General features: G+C 35.8%; 1 protein-coding gene across 1 annotated transcript; it reads left to right on the top strand.

Annotated features, from left to right (window-relative positions):
• The first annotated feature begins 1,044 nt into the window (after positions 1 to 1,044).
• Positions 1,045 to 2,663, top strand: LOC112293135 (deoxyuridine 5'-triphosphate nucleotidohydrolase). Its single transcript, XM_024542264.3, has 3 exons — positions 1,045 to 1,348; positions 1,645 to 1,736; positions 1,959 to 2,663. Exons 1-3 carry the CDS (start codon positions 1,080 to 1,082, stop codon positions 2,219 to 2,221), a joined length of 624 nt encoding a protein of 207 aa, XP_024398032.1. The 5' UTR covers positions 1,045 to 1,079; the 3' UTR covers positions 2,222 to 2,663.
• Positions 2,664 to 12,003: the final 9,340 nt, after the last annotated feature.

Below are 12,003 nucleotides of genomic sequence, written 5' to 3'. Positions count from 1 at the left end.
AATAATTCCATCATTTATAGGCTATATTTTGGAGGTGATATTTGGAGATAAGAAGAGAGTTTCAATATTTGTAAGAATAACATTTTCTAATACATAATATACATGATGGTGTGTTATCTAGAATAAAAAGAATATTGTAATTAATACCTTTCAAATTGGAGTCAATAACTTGAATTTAATTTAATTTAATTTTAAATCCAAAAAATTAAGCTTTTTTTTTAATTACAATAATAGAACCCGAGCTCAATACCAATCTTCTTGTTGAAGCATCTTGGTTTGTTTGAATTCATTCTTGGCCTAAACCACAATTTTTTTTGTGTCATTAATGGTATATTATGAAATCTTATACATATTGTCTTCATCTACTTATTGCAAAGGTTGCCAATTGCAAGGACTTTATCCATGCAAGACATTCTATAATGACTTGTAACAACCAAGAATTATATAAATGTTTATTCAAGAATAAGAGTGTCTATGCAGAAATGTGGGTGTTGTAAGACAAGAACAAGAAAAAAAGATATTTTTCTACTTATTTGGCAGAGCAAACAAGAGATCGCATTGTTTATAATTTTTGGAGCATGGTTTGCCGTCTTCAATGAGCTATCGACCATAAGGAAGATGATTCTACACTTTATGCTATAAATCAACCAAATGCAAGGAGTTCTAATCCACCTCTATTGCATGCCAATCGTCTCTTTTGTACGTGGCTGACGAAAGGGAAAAGGTTAAGGGGAGGAAGTGGATGAGGTTCAATAAAAACTACATTGATCCACACTGACCACACCGAGAGGATGTGGCACGAGAAAAAATGCATCCAAGGACGAGACGTATACTTATATCCGTCCACGAATGGTATTGGATTTGACAGGTTGGACTGTATGTGTATATGTATAACTGTATCCGGGTATTACGATGGGCCGCTCGCGAAGGCTCGTGGAAGTTTCCACCGGTTTCCCGCCTCATCACGGCATTTCCCAACGGTCGCGAAGGGGGTTTGGGTTTGAAAGTGTGTAGGGTTTTGCTGTTGCTGATGCGACTTGCTTTGATTTCCGCCCAATTTCCTTACTTCGCCGCTGTTGATGTTACCAAGAGGAGGCAGTCGTTGTGGTGCATTCTTGGAAGCGCGCTTCTTTACACGGGACGCTTTGCTAGGCTGCGGCATTGCGGGCGCGAGGCGGAGCAGCTTTCGTATGATTGTGGCCATGGAGCCGCAGGCCAAGATACAGAAGTTGCATGATAATGGGAGGGTGGTGCTTGATTCTCAAGCCCTGAGGGTCAAGAAGTTGTCTGCTTGTGCAGTCTTGCCGTCTCGGGGTTCCGCTCTTGCCGCTGGTTATGACCTCTCTAGGTGTGCATTGTCTTCCCTATTACACGGTGTTGAAATCTTGTCTTATTCCTCTTATATCGTACTTTACTTTAAAGCTTGATCTAGCAGGAGTCTTCTCTTCAGGCTTCATCGTGTTATGCGATCGTGTAGGGCTGCCTTATGGAGATGTATTTCCGTCCTAAGTGTTTTCTAGCACCGGAAGTTGATCTGTGATTTTGCGTCTTTCAGTCGCAGTGGTTTCTGTTTGATCCTCTTTCCTTTATCCTTTTCAAACTTTTAAGTGCTTGCACTGATATTTGGTGTGTTTTTCCTTGCAGTGCCTACGATACATGCGTGCCTGCGCGGGGTAAGGCCCTTGTGAAGACGGAGTTATCCATTGCCATTCCCCAAGGCACGTATGCCCGTATCGGTGAGTGTTCATTCTGTCCTCTAGCCTCTCATGCACAGTACTTTCGTTCGCAGTCCAAGCTGTCATTATCATTCATACAGCATTCGTCCTGAACCTCTTCATCCGAGTATTGTAATCAAAGAATGTAAGTTATTACGTCTGTATATTTTGTAATTGCCAACTCGATTCCTACGGTTGGGGCTCAACTTTGCTGCGAAATGGCGTTTTCCATTGCATCCGCAGCTCCCCGTTCAGGTTTGGCATGGAAGAATTCTATCGATGTTGGTGCTGGAGTAATTGACGCCGATTACCGTGGGCCAGTTGGCGTCATTCTCTTTAACCACTCAGACTCCGACTTTACTATCAAAGCAGGGGACCGAATCGCCCAACTTATTCTAGAGCTTATCATCACTCCTGATGTGATGGAAGTTGATGATCTAGATGCTACTGCCCGTGGAGACGGTGGATTTGGGTCAACTGGCGTTTCCCTGATCGTGCAAAGTTAACCTGAACTCTGTATGACTTATAATCACGATTTAGTTCTTATCAACTGCTGTGGTTTGCTGGTTATCTAGAACACTTCCTGTATGTATTTTGGGTATTTTTCAGTTGTAGATTAGCCGGTTTTTGTTCATATAACCTTCAAATTTTGTCCTTGGCCAAACTCAACCCACTCTCACATAGTGAGTTACCCGCTATAGTTGATACTCCTAAAAGTGATTTGCTGAGGTGTCCCACAGCAGATTTATAAGAACTAAATCGGTCAATTTCAGATGCAAACTCTTGTTGGGTACAAGGTTAAACATGTGCGCAGTCCTTCGGTTCGTAGACATGCCGAAACTATTTTCTCATTTACCGACTACTGGGTGTCTGTCGTTGTCAGACCTAGCCTGACTTTTGAACTCACAGTTTTTTTAAAAGAATTCCTTTATTGTATGCGACCAATAATTAGCCAAAGTTGTTTCTGGAAGATTTCAATTCGAGTCTGTAGCCCGCGGAGAAACCGATGCAGTAGACGTATTTGTTTGTTTTTTTCGGCATGAAAAAGGTGACCCTGTTGCAAAGTTGAAATGGCAAGAAACAACACTTTTCGTATGCCCTGGTACTCTTTTTGAAGATTGGGCTCATGAAGGCTACATCAGTGAAAGCACTGAACAGTTCATCCCTTCAATTACTATCTGGTTGGTGGATATAAACATAGGTTTCTGTATTTGCCAAATGTGCAGAATTCAAGAACTACAATGTAAATTACTCTTTGCTATTCAAGTAATTTGTTTAGATGGTTGTATGAAACTAATTGCCTGCACGTAAAGTTACAATCTGTTCAAAAGCATTTTTGTGACTTGGATATCATTAATAATTCTTTCTACCTAAGCCAGTCTACGTGTAGTTGGACGCCTTGATATTTTTTCAGAGACGACTTTTCAAGTTTCTAGTTTTTGGCGATGATTTCCTTTCATGATGTTAATCCAGAGAACAACTCTACATAGTTACATCCACCTCACAATCTTATTGCGTATGGGATAATTTCGTTTCACAAATTAACGTTGTAGTAGTCAGATTATAATACTAAAGAAGTTAGTGCATCATGTAATAAGTTGAATAATCCAAACCATTTTGTCGACTGAAGAGGAGAAATATCATTATATTGATTATCAATGTGATTTCTAAAGTATAAGGACTTGTAGTTTGGAGTCGAAGACAGGCAACAATTTTTATTCATGAGGTATTTATTTTGTTTAATTTTCTTGAACAAAGATATCAAATATGAATTGGATTAAGTTCTAAAAAAAATTAAACATTTTCCTTATGAAGTATTAGATATAGGATTCACATAGTTGTAGTATATTTAAATCTTATTTTGTCAACCATGCTACTATAGCTTATTCTATATCTTTAATTTTAGGTCTTTTGTTATTTGATTATTCAAATATACATTCATAACAACTCAAGATCTTACAAACTTTTGAGTTTTGAGTATTATTTTGTTAAAGATTATAGATAATTGATTTGACCTTTATATTATCTATAAATATCCTAATCTACATAAAGATCATAAAAATAGAAAATTGGTTGTATTCTAATGCTCATAATTGTGGTTCCTATATTTATTCAATATGCTAAAATCTTAAGTATATTTATTAATTAAACATACTTCAGATTTATTTAGAAATACTTGCATTTTTTTTCTTAATTAACAAATTTATTACATCTATTAGTATTAGATAGTAGTCCAAATTTTAGTTACTAGACAAATCCAAGAGACTTTATTATATTCTTTTGAAAAATCAAGTTGCAACAATAAAAAAAAAAAAACTTTGTTTGTATATTTTAGCACAATTGCTTATTTCTTAATTGGCCAAACTGTTATTAAAAATACTCCTATAAAAAGTTGTTCTTTAATCCAAATGGTTTATTTTTTTAATAACCTTCATTTTATCATCATTTAGTTCATGTATCAAATTAGTTCTAATTTAGTTGATATTTATCTCATTTTAGATTATTTACAATTCAAAAAGATTATCTATTTACTATGTGTCTATTTTTTTATTTATTTTTATAGTATATTCATATAATACATTTTATTAACAAATACTATGAAGAATTTCATGTTGTTATTTATTCTATATACATGGATACTTATTTGTGACAAAATCCATATATAGTAATATAAAATCTATTTAATCTCATAAGTATTCTTATATCTTTTGATATATTGTTTTAAAAAGCTTTACATGATTACTTTTGTAAAAACAACAAAACAATTGAAACATTGATTTGAAGAAATAAAAATCTATTTATTATCTTTAAAAAATAATATTACATTAGAAAAAATTCAATTCTATTTTTTGTCATCTTTAATCCAATACTAAGTAATTATAGAATCTTATCTAAAAGATTCTTATCTAAAGCAATTCCTTAGGCAACAGATTCAAATCAAAAAATTTGTTTTGTGAATTGGTCATCAATATTTCCATAGAGTCTTGCAACAACATTATATCTATTATCGTGGTGGAGTCTTTGAAGAGTGAGGTCATGTTTGGCCTTGCACTGTAGAAATTATACATTATGTCAAAGAATAGACAATTGTATTCTAACTTCATAACCTTTGTGTATATATCTTGTTTTTGATCTTTATCATCAATGCCAATGCCTATACCTATTAACCAATCATATGCGGCAGCAAATTAGGCTTTGAAAGTATGCAATTGACTTAACATATTTGGAGCAAAAAGGTTGAACTTGTCCTTTGATGCTTTCTTCACTTAAGCATCCAACTCCACCAAAGCTCTATTCTGGCTCATTTGCTTCACAAACATACAAATTTATTTCAATAGTTACTTACATGATAATGTAGAAGTAGATAAATGTAGATTAATTTCATAATATCTTCTAGAAAAGCTTCCTATTAGCAATTTTGACTTTACACATGTTTGTAGTTGATTAGTAGGTTAAAAACTTCATCAACAAGTTAACCATGTATCATATGTGTTGATAGCTTGTGGAACAAGCTAACTATGTGGTACACATATAAATAACTTTCTTTACAAGTTAAAACATGTGACTAGCAAAGTCAACACATGTTGGAGGTCCTATAGAAGATTTCTATGTGGCTCTTAGTTAGAGAGTATATATGGATGCAAGAGTAAAGCCTTCTTTACTCTTACCAATGCATTTCTAGTCTTTAGTTTTGTTTCAAGACTTTCTAGTCTTCTTGTCTTTAGCAATAGCCATTCTAATTCAATATACTACCATTTTTGAGTGATTTCTTAGTCTTTTTTAGTAATACAAGAGTGTATTGATAATTTCTTTCTTTGAAATTTATGTCCTTGACGATATCTCTATTTTGTTAAAAGTGTATTTTTTTTGAAATTTATTGGACCTTCCAACTAGCTCATAATTGCAACATATTTATTAATACCAAAATGACCTCCTTTGTCATTGTGTACATGATTTATGACCTTCTTCAGAGGCATAATTAATAATTCAAAATAGTGAAAAGGTTTGTTCTTGAATATTAAGTTGACATGTTAGGTTGACTTGATATCACTTGGTATGTCATGAAAATATCAAGTGATACTTAACAAACTTGAAGGCAATATTTTAGTCTAAATAATGGTATTTAGAGAGGTGATATTTTGAATGATACATGATATTTGGATTTCCAAAAACCAAAAATAAAAAATGTATGATATTTGGTTGTCCAAAAATATTAAGTTTGAAATCCTTAAAAAAAAGAGATTCAAACTTAAGATTTTTAGGTGATATTTTTATAGTGATGATATCTCAAAGTATCTCGTGATATTTTGAAATATCACGTGATACTTGAAAATCACCCACCTCGTGAGGTGGATGATTTTGAAATCCAAATATTACACAAAGGGCCAATGAAATATTAAAAATTTTCATGCTTGCCTTAGCTATCTTCCTTCTTAAATTCTATACCACATTGCTCTTTGACTTTTCCAAATCAACAAAATATCAAGTGATATTTTAGAAACTTAAAGGAGATAATAAAGTTTGAACCGTAATAATTTAGGAGGTGATATTTTGAGTGACCTATGATATTTGGTTTCCTAAAAACCTAAAACTCATGATATTTGATTATCCAATAACCTTAAGTTTGAATCCCCTTAATATTCAATATGTAAGATCATTACATACCATGAATGTGCAGAATTAATGCAATTTTTTGTATTTTTTTTGTTTTTATTTTGTATTTTTTTGTTTTCTTGAGTCATTGTGAGTGTGAAAATATATTGATATTTTATCAATACCAAAAGCTTAGTAATCCAAATGCATACTCACATATAAGTAAAATATGTAAATATTTTTTCAATGAATAAATGAACTAAACTTCATAAAGCCATGATAAATCTATACAAAAATTGTGTTACATAATAATAAAACTGAATGTTTGACAAGCTTGTGAGAGTTAAACCAAAGAATAAATTTGCTAAAAATTTCTACAGTATAAGAAAACATGTTTTTAAAATAATATTTTTAAAGATTGGATTTTAAAAAATGTATCTTTTTGAAAGATGATTCATTTCAAATATCATAAAGCATCTACACATTGGCAAAACTTTAATTTTCGAACTGACATTCTAACTTGTCACAAAAAAATTGAACTTTTTTGGAAACAATCTACCATAGTTGAAAACAGTATAATAAAACAGAATTTAAATTACAAAAAAGAATTATGCTTTATAGATAAGATTATAAAACAATTGCCAGAAAGGAAGAACAATCAAGTTAAAATTCATGACTCAATCACAAATACTAGACCTCAATAAATGATCAAATTTTAAGAGAATGCATTGCTTGTGATAAAATACATAAAACCTTAGTTATTTTGTAATAATTCATTTATTTTATCAATATTTTTGATAAAAATCCATTTATACATTTTACAGTTTATTAATTTTGACGTTTCAAATTTAACAAGGTATTATGTTGTGTGACACAGATCTGGTCTGAAGTGGATATTTTATTCTATTAAAAACATAAACTGCGAGATAAAAAAAAGCAAAATTGTATTTGTGAAACAGTAATTTTGAAAGTGCTACTGAAGAAGACCAACTCTTTTAATATATAAATAAACATATTGATTTTAAAAAATATTATGTGTTAGCTTTAAGGTCAGTAGTCTTAAAATAGTATATAATAAAATTATAAATACGTAGCTTGTTTGTTGATAAAAATGAATGATTTATTTTTATTGTTACTATTATTATTACCATAATATTAATAATATATAGAACCTTGTTAATGATGACCTTGTTAGAAAAGTATAATATTGAAAAGTATGAATTCAAAAGAACCCTGTGTGCATTGTTCGAACCTTGTTAGTATTAAAAGAGAATTTAAGAAATGGTAACTCGTAATCCAAATATTAGGTTGTAAAAAATAAATTGAACATTATTAAAAAAAGAAAAAAGAAAAAAAGAACAACAAAAACAACAACAACAAGAATAAGAATCACATTGAGATAGGACCATAGAATATCCTCTTAACTATGTGAAGTGCAGTAAAGGTAGATGAGATTAAAGATGGCTTTGTTTTTGTTGAACAATTTAAAGAATAATGTATATCTGTGATATTAATTGTTGAAATGATTTTTTTTTTCTTATTCTAATGTAAAATCATTAAAATTTTGATTAACAAAATACAAATTAATAGGTCTTCTAAAAATTTCACAAACTATTGAACATATATGTAACAAAAATTAAATTAAATTAAATTAAAAAAGAAACCAATAAATTGAAAAGAATGTTATCAACAGAGAACAACCTGCAATAATTGAAGATACAATTAGAGAAACTAGTTCATAAGAACAAATCTTTTATCTTTGTAGAGTGCAGGTTTAAGCGATAGAAAATCAATAAACAAATAAAAAATTCCTTACTACTAAATAGAGTCATGTCAAAGAAGGTGTCCAACTGGAACCATGGTGAGAATTTCTTCTTCATCCATGTATGGGTTTTGGAAAATTTTAACAAATATTTTTTATGCATGTCCTTGCGCGCATCGTATTGCTACAATTAGAACTTAGGCCCGAGGTGAGTAGAGGCCAATAAAGCCTTGGCTTCTTCCCTTCCTGTTACAATTACATACACTCTCATATTATATTTATGTATATTATAATTTATATACAGTATTCTATATCAGGGTCCTGCATGGTGGTTTGTTGTGGCAGTAGCACCACCACACATCTCCATCCCTCAAACCACATCTCACACCCGCTGCTTCGGATGCGGTCGATGTGCACGTCGTGTGCCAGCATCTTCTCTTTCCTACCACAGCTCAAAATAATTACTCTCCCGAAAGTTGCAGGAAGTTAGTGTTGTCCCTCTGCTAAAAATTCTAGTTTTGTTTGGTAACTGGGTCTTGCAGTTTCCACTCAGCCAGGCTGCTTACGTTCGATTATGCAGTCTTGGATGCTACTATTGAATCTAACGTGCCACTCGGTGGTTCGGGGCAGTCCTTGGCTTCGGAAAACCTTCTCCACTTCCCATGTGGAAGCTACCCTCCTCTGGTGCATCATCGATGGTGTACCTAGTATCTGGCATCACTGGTGAAGTCCTCTGGAGCTCAGTGATGTCCCCTCTAAAAACACTGACATTCCGAGAGACAAACAAAACTGCAACAGAGCTGGTGGCTTGGAAGCGCATTGAAGGAGGAGAAGAGGGGAAAGGGACGGATGATTAGTGCAAGTGCTGGTGCGATGGTAACGATGAGTAGAGCTTTTCAATGTAGCCCCTCCCTCATTCTGTAACTCAACCAACTACTATTTTCAATTTCCTGCACAAACCCCCCACTCGGTTTCACATTACAAACCTGGAATCTGCACTTTGAGTCGTGGTTGGTTGTTCCTGCAACTTGGACTGTGGCCTGGCAGTGCTGTAGTAGAATGGGGGATCGAGCATGAACAGTATTATCATACAATCGAAATGCCCGCCTCGTCCTTGGGCTGCAATGTCTTGATGCTTTTCCTTACAGTTGAGATTGTAAGCTTGATCCCCAATTCGTCAATAAGCACATGGTAGCGTTGAGAATGTCGAGCTCGAATTCAACGTGGTGGTGCTCGATTGAACAGCCAGATCATAAATACAAGATTGGAAATTGTGAGTCTACGTTTTGAGCAGTGTTTGGTAGATAAAACCACCTAATTGAATTTCATGTTGATACTGCGGAGGAGCGGGGCTGTGTCGATAAATGGTTGATTTAGTGATCGTGTAACAAATTTCTGAAGCAGCCCAATGGAACAAGGTCGCGGCGATTGTAGAGCAAGAATAACTGCAGTCGAGGAGAGGCTGCCAGACGCAGTGTAGTGAGGAACAGGTTGGATCTTCGGGGAGATTGGTCGGTGAATTGGATCTCCAGTTCACGGGAGGGTTTTCTATCCAGCGGAACTGGACTTCACGCATTTGTGGCAAGATTCAGAGCCATTTCCATTCAATCAAAAAAGCCCTACATCCGCTTGAATCTGGAACCATAAACACATTTACCAATCTTGCACATGGCTAGCCAACTCCACCGCTGGCGCCCGATGAGTTTAATGGGTAGTGGAGTTGATACCAATTAATAATGTAGTCCAGACAGACACTAGTTCTTAAAGCATGGAGTACTGAGATGGCGGTGAGGGAGAGATTTGGCACGCTAAGACAACCACCTGACCATAGTATGTTGCGGACTCTGTGTGCGTGCCTGCATGCATTACTCGTCCCATCGCTACACAAATTGAAATTCCAGACCAATTGAGCGAAATCTTTTAAAAACAGTGAATCCCAGCGTGAAAGAAAACCAACACGACTGTGCGTACCACACCACCGGGATATAACAGAGGTTGGAAATAAATTTCTGAACCGAGGCATGTGAGACTTCAAACTGATAGACTCGCACCAAATCTCAACATGCACGCGGATGTAGATCGTGGTACCGTCAGGGATGTAACCGCCTGGGCTTTCGACGCAGCGTCTCCTCGCAGATGGGACACTTCTTTCGGTGTTTGCAATTGTTCCAGATTTCCTCGGCATAAGAGGTACAAACCTTGGCATGCATACAGGGTACAAAGCATGCTCTTGGGCGTTTCTGAGAGGTGGTCTCTCCGCTGTGCACTGTGAGAAACCCCTCCAGCTCTTCAAAACAAACAGCACAGTCTTTCCCCCGCTCTAAGCTTGCTTGCGCTTCTTTGAGCTTCTCCACGTCTGCTGTTAAGCTGTGAACCTGATCTTCAAGGGTCACGACCTCCATCTCGCTGTCGCAGAGTTTCTTCTTCAAGGATTCGAGAGATTCTTGCTGAAACATCTCGTCTGCCAGAGCCTGGGTTTTCTCCATCTCCAAGGCTGCTTTCAGTTCACGAAACTCTTTCCAAACCTGCTGAGGGCTCATTTCTCTTCAGAGTCCTCCCCATCAATTTCTGTTTTTCAGCATTAATCTGTTCATGTTGCTTCTCTCTTCCTTCAAAATACTGCGCCTTAAACATCTTTCAATATTTCATCCGGAGATATTGAAAATTGATAGATTTACTTTGTTCTGCGAAACTCCGTAATACTTAACGTAACGAATGATAACATCGTTAGCGCTGCTGCCAACATTGTTTGGGACGAAGTGCACGAATTGCAGAAGTACAGATTTCGAAGTTAGAAGTATTTCTTTAAAAGATCGAAGACGGAAGAGGTAACTGCGGGATGAGCAGCTATCAGAGGGAGTTGGATAAGGGGAAGGAGAATTAACCCTCTCACCAGTGCCGATACAGCAGAGATGGAGGCAGTGACTGCAAGCGTCTTCTCCCGAGTGCTCTGTATGCGTCTTGGAAGGTTCCGTCTAGAAAAAGCTCGCTCCTCTCGCATGGCTACCACTATGGCTTCATTAGTCCGGAGATGCTGCGACGAGAACACGCACATGCTTTAGAACACTCCTTAACCATAACTACGAAATGATCTTTGTAGGTTAGACATCACAGAGTTCCTACATTCCATCTTGAGCAAATGAGCGAATAGAATATGTTCCATCTGCCTCTATCAAGTCGTGTTGCTGTTTTGTTACTTCAAAGTGGACTTCAAGTGTGATATTTTTAGATCTTTTAAGTGTTGCTCTAAGGCTGTGATTGCATGAATGTCCTCTGCAACCATCGCTAGGATCTCCAGCTCTATTTGCACCCTTCTTTCCATTCTGCGCAACCCCATTCAATTAGTCTATCCACTTACATCAAATTTTATTTAGTATGTTATCCTCTCCTCTCATTCAATCCGTGCATGGAAAGCCGCGTACACTTACATCTTGAAGGTAATTGAATCTCTTTCATCAGCAATCTGTTTGTTGGAGGCCATTTATGCCCAAAGCTTGTCTAGCCGCTCACTGGAGGATTTCGCAGGAAGAGCTCCAGAAAAGTCGGTCCTCTGAGTTTGATTGTCGCGTAATCATGCACTCCCAAAAGTGCTTGACATTTCTCACTCCGAACTCGAGCTGCTGACCGAGCTGTAACTTCGACGGAATTCAATAGTTACAATTGAAAATCGACAGTCGCGAACCGTTGTAAAATTGACGCAGAATGAAGTCGAGTACGAGCAATTCCGCGAAGACAGTTTTAGAATGTGTAGTTTTAAGGGTAGGGTGCCCTAGAAACTGCAGAAAGAAATTCAAAAGGCATCTAGGGAGTAAATTCAATAGGAACTGGACAGAGGATTATAATTTTGTTACCGTGACCTTGATATTCGTGGTTTCGTCACGAGTTCTAACTCTTTCTTTCTTATCAGACTTGCTCTCCGTATCTGTTATTTCT

Source organism: Physcomitrium patens, chromosome 16 (assembly GCF_059467195.1).
Source record: "Physcomitrium patens ecotype Gransden chromosome 16, ASM5946719v1, whole genome shotgun sequence".
In the NCBI taxonomy this organism is placed as follows: domain Eukaryota; kingdom Viridiplantae; phylum Streptophyta; class Bryopsida; order Funariales; family Funariaceae; genus Physcomitrium; species Physcomitrium patens.
This window is presented reverse-complemented; position numbering and strand designations above follow the sequence as displayed.

What these genes read in the sequence shown, in the direction of transcription:
- LOC112293135 (XM_024542264.3), top strand. Translation starts at nt 1,080, where the DNA reads ATGTTACCAAGAGGAGGCAGTCGTTGTGGTGCATTCTTGGAAGCGCGC. An exon ending in GCTGGTTATGACCTCTCTAG is followed by an intron (nt 1,349 to 1,644) that starts GTGTGCATTGTC and finishes TTTTCCTTGCAG; the next exon opens with TGCCTACGATACATGCGTGC. An exon ending in AGGCACGTATGCCCGTATCG is followed by an intron (nt 1,737 to 1,958) that starts GTGAGTGTTCAT and finishes TTGCATCCGCAG; the next exon opens with CTCCCCGTTCAGGTTTGGCA.